The following is an 18,862-nucleotide window of genomic DNA, read 5'->3' on the forward strand; positions in this document are numbered from 1 at the left end:
GGCTTACTCACCATTGTGGAGAGGTGACCTGACTTGTCCGAGGTTGCACAGTCCGTGACCCAGGGGGACGATGGGCAAGTCCCCTCACCTGCTGTGCCTCGGTTTTCACACCTGTAAAATGGGTACATGTTCTTACAGGATCACTGTGCTATGGGAGACGCTCGGCACACAGTGGATCGGTACAGAAGAGGCCCTGGACGGGGGCCTTGAAGATTGAGCTGCGTTTTCACAGGCAGCGATGGGCAGGCACAGCACCCCCAGGAGGGCATGGTGGGAGCCAAGGCTGGTGCTGGGACCCCTGAGGACAGCTTTGGGAGAGAGTCTGTCTGACCCCCACTCCATCACAGAGCTGTAGCTGCCCTGTACAGATGATAGGCGAGGCCCAGGGGTGAATGGCCACCCAGAGCCCTTGGCCCACAGCTGGCCTCCCACTGCCCTCACTGGTTGGACCTTCAAAGCCTCCTGGGAAATCCACGGTGGCTTCTCTTCCTGGTCACTGTGGGGTTATCATGTCTGGCTATGGGGGTCCCCGCATGAAGCAGGAATCTGGGGTTTTCCCCGCAGTGACTCCACCTGAGCTCTGCCCTTGGTCACTGGGGGCCAGGACAGCTGACCTGCAGTCTAACCTGGCATCTCCCCGGGCTAAGCAGCTGGGCCCCAGGCGCCTGGGGGATTTAAGCGAGATAGCCTCATGGGAACTGGCTAGGACAGCTCTGGTTGAATTTGGAGCAGGCAGGACCAGTTTCTGGAACCAGACCCAGAAGGTAATAAACTTGTCCCAGTGCAAAGAGAACTCAGAGCTGTCTTCGCTGGATGGAGGACAGATGAATGACGTGCCTGAAGAGTCAGAGAGGTCTGGCAGTGCAGGGACAGCCTGAGACCCTCACAGCCGGCTGGCTGGGTCCAGGCTACTGATGGCCTTGGTGAGAACAGGTGGCAACAGAGAGCCGCTTACTGGCTCCTGGTTATAATTAGCAGTCAGCCCTTAAGGAGGCTAAGATGGAAGTAATGACGTGTGATTTGGCTTGATTTTCCAACACACAACGCTTGGGAGGGCGGGAAGTGAGCTCCCGGCCTATTCCTGAACCTATAGAGGACATCCTGAGGGCAGGGGAGACAGAACCCCTAAGGCCTTTGTGTCATTAGCTCCATGTTTAGAAAACCAGTCTAAAGAAACCCCTGTGCTGGAGGGCGTGCTAGCTGCAAGGATGCTTGTGGCCACGTGGTATGTGAGAGCCGTCTCCCAGCCAGGCCTGGCTGAGTGCATCTTGCTCTGTCTGCACTGGTACCCAGTCCTAGGGAGCCGCACTTCTCAGACCTGGCCCCTGGCCCTGGGGGACTTCAGGCCAGAGAGGCAGATGTCCAGTCGGCAAGGGCCACCCAAATCGGTCAGTATTGTATGGAGATGAGCACAGTGATGTGTGCTTGCTGCTGTCCCAGAAGGCACCTGTGCATCTTGTGTCACCTCCTCCTGGAAGCCCTCCCTGACTACACACAGGTTCACCTCCCCACCGCCCTGTGCCTCCCGCCATAGTTCTCTGCTCATTGTCACGGTTAGAAAGAAAGGCCTGAGGGGAGGCGAGAACGGTGAGCCTGGGAGCCGCTCTAGGCAGATGGGACTCTCAGGAGAGGGTGTGATGCATGGTCTTCCAAAGCTTTCAACAGTAGAACAGAGTCATACAATGTGGAAACCCCAAGCCAGCTGTTTGCATAATACAGGGAGCAGGGTGGAGAGCTCTACAAAAGCTCCCCGGCTGATGGAGCATGGGTTCCAGTTAAATCCCCAAGGATGCAGGGAGCTCCACCTCCTGATATCAAGGTGGATTTGCCTCAAGAGCAAACCCTGGAAAACAAGCTGAACGTGGGCTGTTGGTCTTTGACCAACCCAGCAGTGCCTGCTCAGGGGTCCAGCATTCACTGGGCCCTTCGAGAAGGGACAGGACCAAATGCAGAGCCTTTGAGGGAGAGTGGAGATAAACAGTTGAAAAAGTCCCCAAGGACCACAGAACGACGTGTGCTGTGCTGTCTGGGAGGTGAGACATGAGATGAATCGCTGGAAGAAGAGGGGCACCTGCCCCCTCCATGCCCACTCCCTGGGCCCGGTATGTCCCCTCTCCTGCCGCCTGCCTACACCCGTGCCTGGCCAGTTTGCATACCCGCCTCCCCGGATGCCCACCAGCTCCTCTGTTCCTGTTTGGTGAACAGGTGAGCCCATGATTTGGGACTTGCAGACCAGCAGGTGGCAGAGGGGATGGTGGCATCGGACACCAGAGGGGAGACCCCAGCTGAGTCCCTAATCCAGCCCTGTGGCTTTGGGAAAATCCCCGTGCATCTCTGAGACACCATGTCCTCATCTGTGAAATGGGGGTGATAGGCCATTCCTGTGGGGTGTGGTATGGACCAAATGATGGCCAGGGCTGGGTCTGTTTTGTTCCAGTGGAATCCGGGCACATAGTAGGTCTCAGACATTTGTTGGGTGAATGAATGAATGAACAGCAAACAAGAAGAAGCAGAGCTTTATTGTTTGGTGTTTGGAGTTGAACGCACTTTGGCCGAGCACCCTGCAGTTTTGCCGTCAGAATGAGGTCGAGGTGACCTGCAGTTTCCGTGGTTAGGGCACCGGGAAGGGTCAGGGTAGACGCTCCTTGGCACCGTGAAGGGTCAGGGTAGATGCTCCTTGCCAGGAGAAGGCAGGGCCCGCCATGCTCCCTGCACAAGCGAGGATCCCGTGGAGGAGAGATGGTGGACACATGTTCAGGTGGCATCACAGCTGGCTCCCAGGTCCCATGACAGGAGCACATGGCACATTTGCTTGTGTGTCTTCACTGTTGCCAGCTTGGTGAGTTACTATGAACAAAGTGGGAAACCGCACCCAGGTGGGTCTGTGCGAATGGAGTGGAGGGGAGGATGGAGTGTTTGGTGGGTAACCCGGCCAGAGGCGAGCTCCCCCAGCTCGCTGGGCAGACAGTGTTGAGGCCCCACCTGTCACAGTAAAGAAACCTACAAGCCCCCTGACGCTCTTGCCCAGTGTCCTGGGGGTCTGCCCGCCAGGATGGACATGGAGCTGAGAACTTGACCTTGGCAGTGATGCCTGTGGGGCTCAGCCACCATGCCTGCTTCCCAAGGCAAGCACCAGCGAGGCCCAGTGCTGGATTTGGGTGGATCCCATTTGGAACATCAGGACTGGCCCCAGCTGGGCCAAGCGCAGGGGAGCAGAGGTCAGTGTCGAGAAGCCCCCACTGATCCAGAGATCGCCATCAGACCCTCTCTGGAGGGAGCAACTGTGTCACCTGCACCCCATCACAGTCCTTCCCTCCTGTGCCTGCCTTACCCAGCAGGCGCCCAGGTGGTCGCTGGCCTCATGTGTGTTCTCCTCTGACCCAGACAAGGGTCCCACATTTAGGAATACATACCCCCATTTTATAGAAGGGAAGACTGAGGCTCTGTATGGTCATGTTGGCCTGCCCAGGGTGACAGCCAGGGAGGGGGGCAGCTGGGGTCAGTGCAGGCTGCCCCCCCTTCCTGCTCACCCACCCAGCCGCGGACCGAGGCCAAAGACAAACCTAGGACAAGCTTCCGAGGAGGCTGCTGAGGGAGCAAAGGTGTGGCCCCCTCCCGACAGCCTCTGCCCCTCCCCACCCCCAAGTCACGGGTCTGCCTCTGAGACCCGGAAGGACTAAGCCAGCAGCTGTTGGTCCCCACACCTGTCAGGCATTGTACCAGAAGCTTTCTCCACTTCACTGGGTTCTACATGATGCCTCCTGAGACCAGGCTCCAAATTAGTCGTGAACACAGAGGCTTCTCAGAGCTCAGTCAGCTCTCAAGGTCACACAGCTGCCCCTGGACGGTGGGTGGGTTCCAAACCCGGCCCTGCCGGCCTCCGTCCTGGTTCCTCCAGGCCTCGTGTACCTGGGGGCAGATCAGGACTGTACCCGGAGGGATTATAGAGGCGGGATCACAGCGACTGCCAGGGCAGACCCGAGGAAGCCACGTCCCTCCACTGTGAACGTGAGTTCTGTGTTCATGTTACCGGTAATCGTTCTTTTCTTCCCAGCAAGGCTCCCCAGGCTGGGATTTCATTATCCCGGGGGGATTAAGTAGTCACGGCCCCATGTGATTGATCCTTTACCACTTGACTTTATGTTTTACGTTATTATTATCATCGCAGTCAGAGACTTGTTAAATGAAATGTTACAGCCAATCCAGAAATCGTAGAGAAATGAGCCTGCTGCCTTCAGGGTTAGGTCTGGAGTGTGGTAGTTCGTGTCTCTCTCCGTTTCTCTCTCTCTTTTAAGTTTTTTTTTTTTTAATAGACTTTATTTCTTAGAGCAGTTTTCAGTTTATAGAAAAATTGAACAGAAAGTAAGGAGTTCCCATATACACCCCACCCCAAATCCCCAGTTTCCCCGTTGGCATCTGCTGTTGTATTGTTGTGATGTGTGTGTGTGCTCCATTTGTTACGACGGACGAACCAGTTTTGATATATTATTATTAACTAGAGTGCACGGTTTACATCAGGGGTCGCTCTTGGTGTTGAGTGTTCTCTGGGTTTGGACCAGCGTATAACGACGTGTATTCACCCCTGTGTGCCACCTACTTATCCCTCCCTCCCCACCCCTCACAACCGATGATCTTTTACGGTCTCTGCGGTTTTGCCTTTTTTGATGACGTCATAGGGTTGGAGTCACGCAGTGTGCGGCCTTTTCAGACTGGCTTCTGTCACTTAGCAGCATGCATCTGAGGTGCCTTCAGATGGCTTCATAGCTCACGTCTTGATAGTTCTTGATGTAATGTGGTCTGGCCAGAACTGTCGCATCCCTGTCTAGGGGCCCACCCCTGTCCTGTCCTGCCACGTGAGGGTCCCGATCCCTCCTTGTTGCAGTCACGTACCAGCTGGGCCGCCGCTCCTTGGCCCCAGTCCACTCGCCGGGCGGCAGTGACCACAGCGCTTGGTCTGCCGGCTGCCGTGAGCACCAGTCCCCTTTGCAAAGCACCCAATCAGGCAGCTGCAGGAGGTTCGAGGAGTAAGTCCATCCTGAGGGGTAATAAGGCCCACGCCTCAAATCCACAGGATTCTCAGGCTGTGATCCCAGGGCCAAGGGGGCAGATGCGGGTTGGAGGGAACACCTGCGCGGGTGGTACCTGCACAGACAGGCCCCCTCTGTGCAGTGTCTACTTCCCACCACCAGGGGGCAGCACCCTGCTCTCTCGCCCTGCCACCAGAGGCCCCAGCAGGTTGTGGAGGTCGCGCCAGGCGGGCAGAGTTGGTGCTTCCATAAAAACGATCCTCCTAAAGCAGCTTTCACCCCAAATCAAACAGCACTTCCAGTAACCAGGAAACTGGTGATGTCAGGCCGTGTATCCTTGAAAATGACAATGGCTATTGTGTATTGAGCGTTTATGGTCTGCCGGACCCTGGGCTGCTTGCTAGACAAACATTTCTTTCCATGGTCCTAGCATCCCCTGGGGTAGATGCTGTGAGCAGGGGGCGGATGGCAGATGGACAGACGGTTGGGAGTTCCAGGTTACTGCATGTAGGAGGTGAAGCTGGGCTGCACCCGGCCGTCTGCGCCCAGGGCTCTGACACCGATCCCCCACCACGACCACGTGGGTGGTGGGTAGACCTTGCCTGGCTATCCATGGAGACATGAGGCACATGGTCCTTTGTATGCGTAATGGATGAAAAGATAATAGTGTTGAAGATCTTTGCGGCCACGCCCTCAAATCCTGATTTAGCCTCAGTGTGGACAGGGTGACTCAGGGCCCCATCAGCCCCATGTGAGCCCTGGGGCTGCCCTTGCACAGCCATGAGCCGGCTCCGCCTGAGGTTTCAAACTTCAAGTCCAATGGCTCGTTCCGCACAGGGAGTCCTAAATTCTAGCCCAGGACATCCTTGCTCTCTGCCCCCTTTTACCAATTTTACTAAGTACTGGATGAGGCAGTTTCTGTGATCATCGTATGTTGGTGCTTAAATCAGAGTGGAAATGTCAGCACAGCTCCCAGGACGGCAGACAGAGCTCTGGGGCCCTCGCTGGGCTCTGCACGGTCCAGTCTGCCGTCTGGTCCTGACGCCCTTGGAAACACAGGCAGGCCTTGACCCTGGGCCTGGGGTACTAAGGGCGACACCAAATGATTTTTTTGTGCCCATTGTCTCCTTTTTGGCACCTGTGTCTCCAGGCTGTGTGGCTTTTGTCCCCAGACAGCTGACACCTGCTACCCTTGGGGTCTTCAGAGCCTCCTCCTGGAAGGCCTGATGTTCCCAGCGTGGCCCAGGCCCTCCTCCACGGTCAAACTCCCCACCGCGGATGGGACCCAGAGGAGGGAGCCCTGTGCTGCAGAAGCGGGGCTCCGGGGACGGGACGGGGTCTGGTGGGCCTGGGGGGCAGGCTGGAAACTGGATGGAGAAATGTCCTCCTGTCTGACAGCCACCTCCTCCGTTTTTACAAGAATGAGGAGACCTTCTGGGGCTGATACTCAATCAGTGCTGGTGTTCAGCGATTATGTAAATGTGTGTGTGTGCATGTGTGCATGTCTGTCTCTGTGTGTGTGTCTGTGTGTATTTGTGTGTCTGTGTGTGTATCTGTATGTCTGTGTGTGTATCTGTATGTCTGTGTATGTGTGTATGTCTGTCTGTGTAGGTGCATATGTATAGTTGTGTCTGTGTATGTATGTGTTTGTGTGTGTGTGTATCTGTGTGTGTGTATGTATGTGTATCTGTGTCTCTGTGAAAGTGTATCTGTGTGTATACGTGTGTGTGTCTCGTGTGTATGTATGTGTATCTGTGTGTGTACGTGTATGTATGTCTATGTGTATGTGTGTCTGTGTGTCTCTTTGTGTATGTGTATGTGTCTCTTTGTGTATGTATGTATGTGTGTCTCTGTGTGTATGTGTGTCTCTGTGTGTATGTACGTGTATATCTTTGTGTCTCTGCGTGTGTATTGTGTGTGTGTGTGTGTGTGTGTATGAATACGCTTAACTCTCCAATGAAGTGTGGTGTATCTGGGTCATCCCAGGTGGCGGGTGTCTTCTGGGCCCGCATCACCTCCCCTGGGCCCCCCTGTGGCTCCAGCGGTGTACAGGTGGGTGGTGCACCTGGGCCTGCGGACTCCCTGCCTCAGGTGCCCGCGGCTCCCTGGCTCTTTCAGCCTCTGCAGAAACCTCAGAACTCATTCAGCCCAGGAAAGGGAGACAGGCGTTCCAGCTTTGGGGCCCCGGCCCCCTTCCTTCTGAGGGACACCCTGGAGGGGCTCCAAGGGGGTGTCCAGCTCAAAGCATGCCATCACTGCCCCCACTCCTTCCTGCCACCCGGGGTCCCCTAGGTGCACCACCTGCACCCCGCCCTTGCCTCAGCCTCAGGTCAGTGACCCCAGACCAAGAAGGGAGCGCGGGACTGGAAGATGTGGATCTAAGCGGAGACCCGCGCTTGTGAAAGGCGAAGGCTGTTTGCTCAGAGCTGGCTGGGCGGGGGGTCAGCCTTCGTCACGTGCCTGGCGGAGACCCAGAGGCAGGCAGAGGAGTGGGCGAGCTTCCCAGTGGAGAAAAGGGGGCTCAGGGGCCTCTGATGGGGGCTGGGGGGCTGCTACAAGGGGTGTCCCAGGTGACTGGCCAGAGGCAGGCTGCGCCTTCTTGGGCTGGTCCTGAGTGGGGGGTGGATCGGGCTGCTGGGGCCCCGTCGTGGGCTGTGCTCTCTGCCTGCGGCTCTACCGCCTCCTTGTGCTGGGACAGAGCTGGTCCCCAGCCCCTAGGCATCCCCCTACCACAGCTCTGCCGCTTGGCTTGCAGCTGGTACTCACCTGGCTGCCGCCACTCCTGGGCTGGAGCTCCCCGAGCACAGACCCGCGGTGGGCCCCAGCGTCCTGCACGCCGGCCTCCGCGGGCACCTTTGGAGGATGTGGGTGACGGCCCTGCCCAGACCCCAGGAGCCCTACAGTTGGGCCCTTTGACCATCCACCTGACCTGTCCCTCTGGGGGTCTCCAGTGCCTCCTCAGCCATCCTAGGTCATGGCTGGCTCTAAGGGGGACAGTGACAATATTCAGGTCCCTGTCCCCAGGGCACAGAGGGGATTCAAAGCGAGCTCACAGGAGGATGTGGTTATTGCACTCTCAGGAGAGAGGACCTGGGTCCCTGGCTGCAGAAGGACTGGCCAGCTCACCAGACCCCTGAGGGCCACGGTCGTGCCAGGTCAAGGCCGCAGGGGGATTGGCTGCCCTTTGGGAGGTGGGCACACAGAGGTGGGGGACAGGACCGCTGTCGGGGTCTCACATTACCTGACCTCCGCTGGTCCCCCGAAGCCCTGTGGGTTGTGCTGGGAGATGCGTTGGGCCCCGAGTCCTCACACGGTCGCTGGTTTGCTCACCGGTGCCCGGCGTGTCCCATTTTCTAACACAGCACCTTTTCCCCACAGTGTCGGAGCCCCAGGCTGCCCGCAGTGCCCCGGAGAAGCCGGCCAGCACGGCGATCCTGTGTAACACCTGCGGGAACGTGTGCAGGGGGGAGGTGCTACGGGTGCAGAGCAAGTACTTCCACATCCAGTGCTTCGTCTGCAAAGGTGAGTGCCGACCCGTGTCCGCGATGGGGCCAGGCGCAGCCCTGCCGTATGGCCGAGCCTGCCTCCCAGCTGCCACGCTGGGCCCCAGAAGCTCGTTAGATCTGGGATGCTGGAAAAACCGATCCCAAACCTTCATACAACAGCGTGATCTTTTCAGCGTGGCCCGTGTCCCCTATGGGGGTGACGGGGGCATCTGCCCAAGGGGGAAGGTCAGAGGACGAGGTCCAGGTCCCGGGCAGTGTCCTCGGATGGCCGTAGCCATGTCCGTGATCCACTGGCCAGAGCAAAGTGGCCACTTGGGCCCCGTAGCCACACGGTAAATGGCCGTCACTGGTGGCGTGAACTCAGCACTGCAGGGCGCGCAGGACCTAAGCTGGGCCACGAACCTCGGGCGCCCCTGCAGCCTCCCAGAGCGGGACTGGGAACGTTACTGTTCACTCCAAATGAACACGGCTTTTTCTCTGATTATAAAAAATAACATGAATATCACTAAATTCAGATAATACCAAAAAGATAAGAAGAACGTAAAACAAATCACGTGAAATCCCTCTATCTGAGCCAGGCTTTGCTCGGAGCATCCTTCCAGCCTAACCTTTCTCCCTACGCTCAAGTTACTACATATTCTGTCGTGCACAATGGGGTTTCGTGTATTTGCATTTAGTTTCCTGAGAATAAATGAAAAGTAGCATTTTGGGGAAGGGATGGGCAGATCAAACCAATTTGACACAGTGTCCAAACCCAAAGAATTGGCAGCTTTAAAGAAAGGATTCTTTTAATGGCCCTGCAAACCCCTCCTTCCTTACCTCTGGACAGCAAGCGGTGCCATCACAGCCTGCTTTCCTGCGGGTTTGAAACGACGTCCGGAGATGCTCAGACATTCGCATGTGGGCCTCGACGGGCCGCGGGGGCAGTGAGCCCCTGGGCTTTATGGGCAAAGATGGGAAATACGCCACGTGTAAGATAATCCAGCGATGTGGCTTTTATCAGCACCATGGGGCCTGTTAACTGCCTGAGTCCCCTCAGCCCATCACGGTCTCAGGAGACCCTACTGTGCACCAGGCCCGGCTTTGGAAAGCGCTAAATAGGAAGGCGTGAGATTTAGCTTTGACAGGTGAGGTCTGGTGAGGAGATCAATCTACCAGCTCGCCGGGAATAGTTGGGTGTCAGTGGTAGAAGCCGAGTGCTGGGAAGGTGGCCCACCGGGAGGGATCTGGGAACTTCCAGAGAAGGCTTCACGGAGGAGGTGGCGTTTCGGCTCTAAGTTCAGCCAAAGAAAGAAGAGGAGAGCTGGGCCGTCGGAGGCGGCCAGGCCTGTGCCCGCGGTGTGGGGCGCAGTGTGGAAGGTGCAGCAGGGCCGAAGGAGGGGGACTGAACCTCAGGGGCTGCCAGGGAGCCTGCTGGTCCTGCCGAGGAGGCTTCCTTCTCTCACCTTCTCTCACCCTTCTCTCACCCCTGCTGAGCACTTCCTGTGAGCTCAGTGCTTTCCGTGTGTTTTCTTCCAAAGTCCTCCAGTATTAGGGGGGCTGAGGCGTTGTCTCCACTTAAAGATAAGGAAGCAAGGGTGACGTGTGACTTGCCTGGTTGACACCTGTGGGAGCAGCTGGCGAGAGTCGGGGGAGCCCTTCCCACGAGCCTCAGCTCTGCCCCAGACCCGGCGTGGAGGGACGGGGTGCAGGGCCCCCAGCAGGGTCTGCATCCCAGTGAGGAGGGGGCGGACACGCATCCACCCACCCACAGATTCATTCTGTGCCAGGTGCCGTGTCAGCCTGCAGGCGTAGCGGGGCCCCTGCCCTCAGTAGGTGGCATGTCTGCTTCACCTGCTGAGGGGTGACAGGGAGCATCTGAGATTTCCTGCAGGTTTTTGAGAAGTTGTGTTTTGTGAAGCTTGAGGATTGCATAGTCTTAGACTGATCTTTTATCCAGGCTCTCATGAAAATGCAAAGTCTGTGAATCATTGAGGGTGCTCTTGGATGAATAAAAAACAAGACCCAACTTATAGTGTCTTAAGTTACATGGATATGTATCATCTTAACAGGAATTCTGGAGGTAGCCTCCTCACCCCCAGAGCTGGTTAATTTAACAGCTCAAAAAAGTCATCAAAGACTAGGTTCTTTTTCTACTCCCCACCCCCATCTTAAACATGTCAGCAGTAACTCTCCTCATGGTCTCGAGATGGCTGCTGTAGCTCCAAACATCACATCCTCACAGGTTGACACTCAGCCCTGGGGAAGAAGTTGGGCAGGGGTGTGCACAGGCAAAGGGGCCCTCCCCCTGCATGATTACTCTGATTGGGTAATCAGGGTAATCTCCCTTCGATCAGGGAGGAGAACCTTTTCCCTGGAAGCCTACACAGGCTTCTTGTATGACTCGCTGGCTAGAACTAGGTCACACATCCACTCCACCAGCAAAGAGTAATGGGAGGATGGGGACTGACTGACTCCAGCCATGTTCATCCCTGGGTGGGTGTGTTGCCAGGCCAACCGAAGCAGGGTCTGTTAGCCCAGAAGACAATCGTGTCTAATTCTGATCCGGGAGAACCCGATGTGTTGGGTTCCTGCCACCCAGGGACTGGCTTGATGTGCCTTGGTTTACATCTCAAAATCTGAAAGTTAAACCTGAAAATCTGTGAAAGAAATCACATAATTCTCCAGACCGTCTTGGCTGCCTCAGGCTTGGGCTTTGATGCCAGAAGGTCTGGGTTCAATTCCCACCTCTTCCACTCCCAGCTCATGTGGGTCTTAGACATGTTTCTTAGCCTCAGTTTCCATTCAACAACCCGATTGGGCACATACTCTGTGCTGGGCAGTGTTCTGGGTGCTTGGGATGCATCCATGAACAAAACAGACATCCTTGTCCTTGCGGAGATCACATTCTAGGGCAGGGAGACAGACAATAAGCACTAGATAGAATAAACAAGCAAATTTCGTCATACACTGAAAGTGAAGTGCTAGGAAGGGGAAGACACAGAGCAAGATAAAGACGGGGCTGGGAGTGCCGGGGAGTTACTATTTTAAATTGGGTAATCAGGGCAGGCTTCGTGGAGGAGGTGACCTTTGCTTGAAGACTTGAAGGAGGTGAGGGAAGAGCACTGCAGCCAGAGGGAACAGCCAGTGCAGTGACACTGAAGCAGGGAAGTGTGCCTGGCAGGTTCCAGGACAGCACGAGGCCTGTGTGTCTGGAGTAGCATGAGGAGGGGGGAGTGGGGGAAGGCTGGGGGGAAGGGGGCCCTCGTGAGGACCTGGGCTCCGACACCGTGAGAGAAGAAACACAGGAGGATCCTGTCCGTTTTAGTTTCATGGACCACTGGGTGCTGTGCTGATGAGGGGAGGCCAGGGCAGTGGGGAGAAGGGCCTGGGCCCCAGCCTGAGACCACGGCAGCTTGGACGAGAGTGTGAGGGGGCGTCTGCTTCTGGATTGTCTTGAAATCCAGCCAGCTCTAGTTTCACGATACAAAATGGGAATCTGTGTAAGATAGAAACATAGCAAACATCCAGCACATAGCACATCCTCAAGAAAAAATGCAATCTGTTACCATTGCTACAACTGAAATTTGCACAGGAAAACAAATCTGGTTCTCTTGACCTTTTATGTGTAGTGGAGTTCTGTGCTTTTAGAACTTTTGTGGCGGGGGGCCGCAGCACGCAGCATACAGGGTCTTAGTTCCCCGAGCAGGGATTGAACCGGCGCCCCCTGCCAGAAGGTCTGGGCTCTGGAAGCGCAGAGTCTTAACCACTCGACCGCCAGGAAAGTCCCTAGAACATTTGTTTTCAACCAGGATCTTTTGTAACCCTGCTCGTGGTGCCCTGGAAACAAGGGCCCCGACTCTGAAATGATGAAAAGATGAGGCCACAACCATGTGTGACCTCAGGAAAGCAGGCGTTTTCTGATCTGTGTGGCAGCAGGACTGAGCGCGCTCATGACTGCAGAATGAGCGAAGGAAACAGGAGGGAGGGAAGCCTGTGTGTGTGTGTGTGTGTGTGTGTGTGTGTGTGTGTGTGTGTGTGTTGGGGGAAGAGGCCACCAGCTCTGCCTGTAACTTGGTAACAGCAGGTGGGGTTGTCCACAAGGACACAGCCCCATGGGGACCATGAAGAGACACACCCAGAGCTGGTCTTAGCGACCTGGGGGGTGACAAGGGAATGGGGCAAAGGGATTGCGTTCCAGGGACGTTTATGAGAACAGGCCCACATGGCAGAATTGTGGAAAGTCACGGCAGGAAGCCATCTCCGGTGACGTGAGCCTGTTATTTCCAGATGGAGTATCTGAGGCAGAGGTTAGGTCAGGACCTGGGCTGGCAGGGACCACGCTGCCCTGAGCCAGCTCCCTCCAACTCACATGAGCGCCCTGGGGTTCTCGGGCTGCTTTGTGTTTTAACATCAGTCACTGTCTCCTCTTCCCAGACACCAGGACAAGAGCATCCCTGGGCTGACCACCCCAGGGGAATTGCCGTCCGCATTTGGGTAGAGAGCCTTCCAATCTTCTCCTTTCTAAGAGTCTTTTCAATCTGAAGTCCTGTTGTATATTTACTTCTGTGTCCCGATTTATTCTCTTTAAGGGACTGTGTAAGCCCTTTCCCCATCATACATCCTTCAACATCAATTTCAGTATATACCCAGATTCCTTCAGATGCCTGGCCTGCAGCAGACTTAGCCATTCCTCAGCTCTTAAACGTTTACATCGATTCCAGCCCGGCATTGGGCTAGTCAGTTTCCTATGCCTCTGACAACCATGAGTGATCAGTATGGTTAACCCTTTGTTACAGATGAGGACTCTGAGATTCAGAGAGGTTAAGTAACTTGCCCCAGGTCACACAGCCAGGAAGCAGCAGGAGGAAGCATTCATGCCCAGGCTGCCTGTCTCTAAAGCCCAGCGTTTATTTACTACATTATACTGTAGTGATACTGCAGCCAACACCATGCAATAAAGCTTCCGTGGACGTTCATGGTCAGTTCCTTGGGATAGAGTCCCAGAGAGAGACGACTGGGTCAAAGGGTAGGAGCAGTTTTCACATTCCTTTGAGTCGATGCCAAAGGGTATTCCAGAAAGTGGTACAGATTGTCTTCCCACCATGGCCCGCCCCCTCCCGACCGTTTCTCAGAAGTGACCACAGTGACCGCCAAAGATAGGGGGCGGGCTGCTCCGGGTCACCCACAGCTGCTTGGTGCCCTTCACTGGGTCTCGGCTACTTGGATAGACAGATGGAATGTAAGGAGAATATATTGTCTTGATTAGGACGTTCAAAATTATTAACGAATTTGGACTCGTGATTTTTAGCAGGCAGAGGTCTGGGTTTACTGTCTGGCCCCAACCTTAGTGGACCCAGGCAGCTACAATCCGGTCAGCAGCAGAGATGACTGGGGCCGGGCAGGGAGGACGTGGCATTGGCCGGGCCCGGCTCTCGGGGCAGGAAAGCTGCTTTAATTCAGTCTCCTGGTGCCTCCGTGATGTAGATGCAGGTTATAGTGGGGCACTAGATCCCTCTTCACATTTTTCTCCTTTGAAGAACAGTCAGTACGGTCATATCTTTAGGAAGATTAGAAAATGAGCCCTGGAGCTCACACGCCACTAGAGAGAAGCCTGCGCACCTCAACGAAGATCCTGTGTGCCACAACTAAGACTCGACACAGCCAAAAATAAATAAAATAAAAAAATAAATAAATAATAAATCTTTAAAAAAAGAAAAGAAAAAAAATGAGCCTAGTACCAGAGCCAAGGGTGTCCGTGAACCAGCCCATCACTCAAGGGCTGAATTGTTACACGCAGCGTTTACTGAAAAAGACACTAATTCTCCTACAGAGGCCTCAGGGAGCCTATGCCTCCCGAGTCGGGGTACATCTGCTTGGCCTACGCTGTGGTGCAAGATTTTCTTTTTTTAAATAAATGTATTTATCTTGGCTGTGTTGGGTCTTTGTTGCTGCACGCAGGCTTTCTTCAGTTGCGTTGAGCGGGGCCTACTATTCGTTGCGGTGCGCAGGCTTCTCATTGCGGTGGCTTCTCTTGTTGTGGAGCACGGGCTCTAGGCGCACGGGCTTCAGTAGTTGTGGCATGCGGGCTTCAGAAGTTGTGGCTTGCGGGCTCTAGAGCACAGGCTCAGTAGTTGTGGTGCACGGACTTAGTTGTCCACGGCATGTGGGATCTTCCCGGATCAGGGCTCGAACCCGTGTCCCCTGCATTGGCAGGCGGATTCTTAACCACTGCACCACCAGGGAAGCCCTGTGGTGCAAGACTGAACAAAGGGTTTTCACTCTCGGGCTGGGTGAGAGAAGGATTTAGAGCTGGGCACCGGCCTCGGGTCTCCTGGGGTGAGTGACGTCAGAAAAACGATGGCCTGGATGGTGGCCCCACACAACTTGGGGCTTATGTCACGCTAGCATAGTGCTGCCCTTCTCACCTCTGAGTAGGCCCAGATGAGGACTTGGGGGCCCAGAGAGATCAGGGATTTGCCCAGGGGCACACAGCATAGTGCACGAGTGGAGCCTGCATCCCCCGGGCAGCCCTGGAGTCTGGGCTTTCAGCTGCTCAGCTTTATGTCCAAAGAACCAACAGCTCCTTGGCGATGTGGAAGGAAGGATTTCCAACCACTCTGGTGGCTGTAACTGGGTAACAGCACGGGCAGCCCTGTGGCCCAGGTGAGGGGACGGGGACACCCGGGAGAGGCCCGCCACCTCGCCCTGTGTAGGGGTGGGAGCTGAGCTGAGTGGGTCCCACCTGGCAGAGCCACCCGGAGCCCCCAGGTCCTGGGTCGTGTGCACTGACCGGTGCATGAGCTGAAAGGGCACTGCTGACCAGACCAAGCAGACCTGACCCCCGGGGACCCCAAGACCCTTGGAGATTCAGACTCCCACACTTGCTCTTCCCAAACTGACCAGCCTGAGAAGCCACCTGCAGTGGAGGAAGGCTGCTCGGCTGCCCTTGCCTTCCAATCCCCCAGGGCACCAAACAAGGTGGAGTTTAAAAGTCGGGGCTCCCTTGATCAGACACCAGGAACTCCCCTCGACCACCACCATCCGTGTCGTCAAGAGCTGCACTGTGAAAAGCTTGTCCTCTATCCACGTAATAATAATTTACCAAAATTTACAACATACGTATTGTTTTGATAGCTTTATACTAGTAGCAGTCATAACAACACTACCCAGAATAAGCTATTAAATATTTAGAGCCTTGTGGCCATAAGAAATTCCGAATAAATCAATTTCCACGTAGACGGAGGGATTTTTGTTGCAGAGAGCCATAGGCGCCTTCCATCTCTAAAACACGTCACATGTGCACGCAGTTCTGTGGGGGAAAGAGATGGCAATAGGCTTTCCTAGCAAACGAGGAGCAAGGTGAAATGCCTGCTTTTACTCAGAGCCTGTCTCTGGGTTTTGTAAACAGAGGTCGGTGGTCTTGCTTCGGCATCTACGATCTGCTAGTTAAATTTAAAGATGCCAATCCTTACAGTTCACCAGAAACTACAGCCTCTGCAATCAGTTAAAGTTTTGGTGAAAATTTTTAGGCGTTGATTCAAAGATGGGCTACATGGTATTCCAAGGCTCTGGCTAGGGGGCTGCAACCCACAAAGACCCCGCCCTGACGGGCTGGCAGGCTGGGTCTCCGCAGGGAGGGCGCGAAGGCTGCTCCCTATGGAGCCAAGCCCGGTTCCCATGTGCCCTGGGGCCTGTCCTGAGGGCAGGCACTCCATCCTCCGCCTGGCAACGTCCCCCTGGTCCTCCCTGGGGCAGGAGGTATATTAGGGGTCAGTGTGAGTGTGCCCGGCCTCTCTCCCTTTTGCAGGGGGTCTGGCCTCGTCCATGTTGGGGGAGACGGGTGGAGGGGGGTCAGGAAGCCTCACTGTGGTCAGAGGATCCTCCCACCCAGAACAGGGCCTAGCACGCGGTAGGTGCTCAGGTGTGAACCGCCTCCCCATCTGTTATTTTCCTGCTGGGAACAGCCCACCTGGAGGAGCGGGGGTTGGGGGGGGGGCTCATGGGGCATCAGCACTGCATCCCCGGTGGGCTCAGGAGGCGAGGAGGCGCTGGGCTGGCCCCTCAGCACAGCCTGCTTCTCATCCCGGGTCCGTGCCCCTTTCTAGAAGCTTCCACAAGAAAAGCCACTCGTCTCCAGGCTGAGGGGCCGTGCTTAGGCCGTGCACAGGCTGGAGTCTGTGCTTAGGGCATGGCCCCCCGAGGGTTCAGCGAGCCACCCTGAGTTCGCACCGAAGCCTGTGTGTAGTGAGGGATACTCCTGGGGCCTGTCGGGATTGGGGAGTTGGTGGTCACCTGCTACCTCGGCCCCTCCCGTGTGTCCCCAGAATGCGGCTGTGACCTGGCCGAGGGCGGCTTCTTCGTGCGGCAGGGCGAGTACATCTGCACCCAGGACTACCAGAGACTGTACGGGACCCGCTGCTTCAGCTGCGATCAGTTCATCGAGGGCGAGGTGGTGTCGGCGCTGGGCAAGACCTACCACCCAAACTGCTTCGTGTGTGCCGTCTGCCGGTGAGTGTGGGACCTGCAACAGCTCCTCCCCAGCCCTCCCTCCTCCCTCCCCCTCCCCCTCCCTCCTCCCGACCCCTCCCTCCCTCCTCCCTCCTCCCTCCCTCCACCCTCCCTCCTCTTCCCCCTCCCTCATCCCTCCTCCCTCTTCCCTCCTCCTCCCTCCTCCCTCCTCCTCCCTCCTCCTCCCTCCTCCCTCCTCCCTCCCTCCTCCCTCCCTCCCTCCTTCCCTCCCTCCCATTGTCTCATATGGCTGGGAGGGAGGCAGGGCCCAGCCAAGGGATGGCAGGTGGACCCTGGCCCTGCTCTGAAGCACACCTTCATCCAGCCGCACACCTTGCAGGCCCCCACCCCTTGCCCGCAGCGCAGGACCAAGCCCTCTTTCCAGGATGCAGAGGCCCGTGGGTTCTGAGACTGCCAGCACGAGGCCTCTGATGGCTTCTGGGAAGGTGCCCTCCCCCCGCCTGTGCCTTCTCGGCACCCCCCCAACCAGCCCCTCTCCTGTCCGCAGCCTCCACCTTGTCTCCTCTCACGTTGGTGCCTGCAGTGTCCACGCTTTGGCCTCTCCGTGCCCACCCACTGTCGCTCCCCTCTCCTTCACCGTCCTGGCACATCCTACCTGCACACCCTGCCTCTCTGTACCCAAGTCCCTGATCTGTAGGTGGCACTGGCGCCCAACCCACCAGGCACACGGGCCCCAAACATGGGCGTCTTCCCAGGTCCCCCCCATGAACTTCCGAAATCGGCCCAGCCACTGCCTTACTCAGACCCAGAACTCACCTCCCTGGAGTCCTGCCAAGGCCTCCACACTGGGGTCCCTGTTTTCCCTCTGCCTGTCACTCCTCCGCCCCACCCCCATGGCCTCCACGAGAAAGCCTGAGCCTCCCAGCCTGGCTGAGAGGAGCTTCACAGTCTGTTCCAGTCCCTTCATTCCTTTATTCATTCATTCATTCATTCATTCGTCCAGGCTTTTCTAAATGCCTACGTGGGCCAGGCCCCAGGCTGGCTCTGGTGACTTGGAGCTGCATTAGCCTAGACCCTACGGGTGCAGCATCTGGGGACACAGCAGTGCAGCAAGAGCCGCCTCCCCCCAGCCTCCCTCCGGGAAAGCAGTCCCCTCCCTCTCCCTCCTCGCGGCTCCCCTGCATCCTGGGCCCTACAACCCTTCTGTGGCACCGTGTCCCGGAGCTGCTTGACGGGAGCACCACGTGGGCAGGGACTGGATTTGACTCCTCCGGCGCCTGCCGCCTGCCACGGAGCAGGTGTCCAGTGAATGGCCGTTAGAGACAGAATGAGGTCCTCAGCCCCGGCAGCAAGGCTACACCTGCTCCCCTCTCTGCCCTGCACCTCTGGGGCTTGGGGGCAGCAGCAGGCAGCCCTCCCACGTGGGCATCCTGCCTCCCCCCTCCCTCCCTCCCTCCCACCCACCACAGCCCCAGACACATTGCTCCCAGGGGGAATGTTCTGTCTAGAAAACAAAGAATGAAACCCCCAGAGTTTATTCTCTGTTCTCTCTGTCTCACCACACCCAGTTGAAAGGGGACTTGTTGAGTGTTGTTACCGCTGTTTTCTGTAGTTGTGGCACGTGCTCTAGGCGGAAAGGGAAGCTTTTGTTGGGGGTGGGGGTGGGAGGAGGTACTGGGCCAGGAAGGAGCAATGACAAGGGACATTTCTAACGGAAGAGTCACCGTGTGTCATTGCAGCGTGCGTGGGTCAAGGTTCCCCCAAGGATATTCTGCATGTTTGATTTCTGTGCACGTAGCTTAGAGACAAGGGGTGACATAATCACAGTGGGTTTGAAAGATCACCTCTGTAATCCGATATTTTAAAAATAATATCTGA

General features: G+C 56.4%; 1 protein-coding gene across 1 annotated transcript in view; it reads left to right on the plus strand.

Moving 5' to 3' along the window:
• ABLIM2 (actin binding LIM protein family member 2) overlaps positions 1 to 18,862 on the plus strand; it is a 149,997-nt gene that overhangs the window by 32,460 nt on the left and 98,675 nt on the right. Inside the window, 2 exon segments of the mRNA XM_089911458.1 lie at positions 8,406 to 8,549; positions 16,840 to 17,023. Coding sequence (XP_089767584.1) covers positions 8,406 to 8,549; positions 16,840 to 17,023 — 328 coding nt within the window.

This window comes from Delphinapterus leucas, chromosome 5 (assembly GCF_059928025.1).
Source record: "Delphinapterus leucas isolate spDelLeu-1000000601 "Yukka" chromosome 5, BTC_Dleu_Yukka2, whole genome shotgun sequence".
NCBI classification, from domain to species: domain Eukaryota; kingdom Metazoa; phylum Chordata; class Mammalia; order Artiodactyla; family Monodontidae; genus Delphinapterus; species Delphinapterus leucas.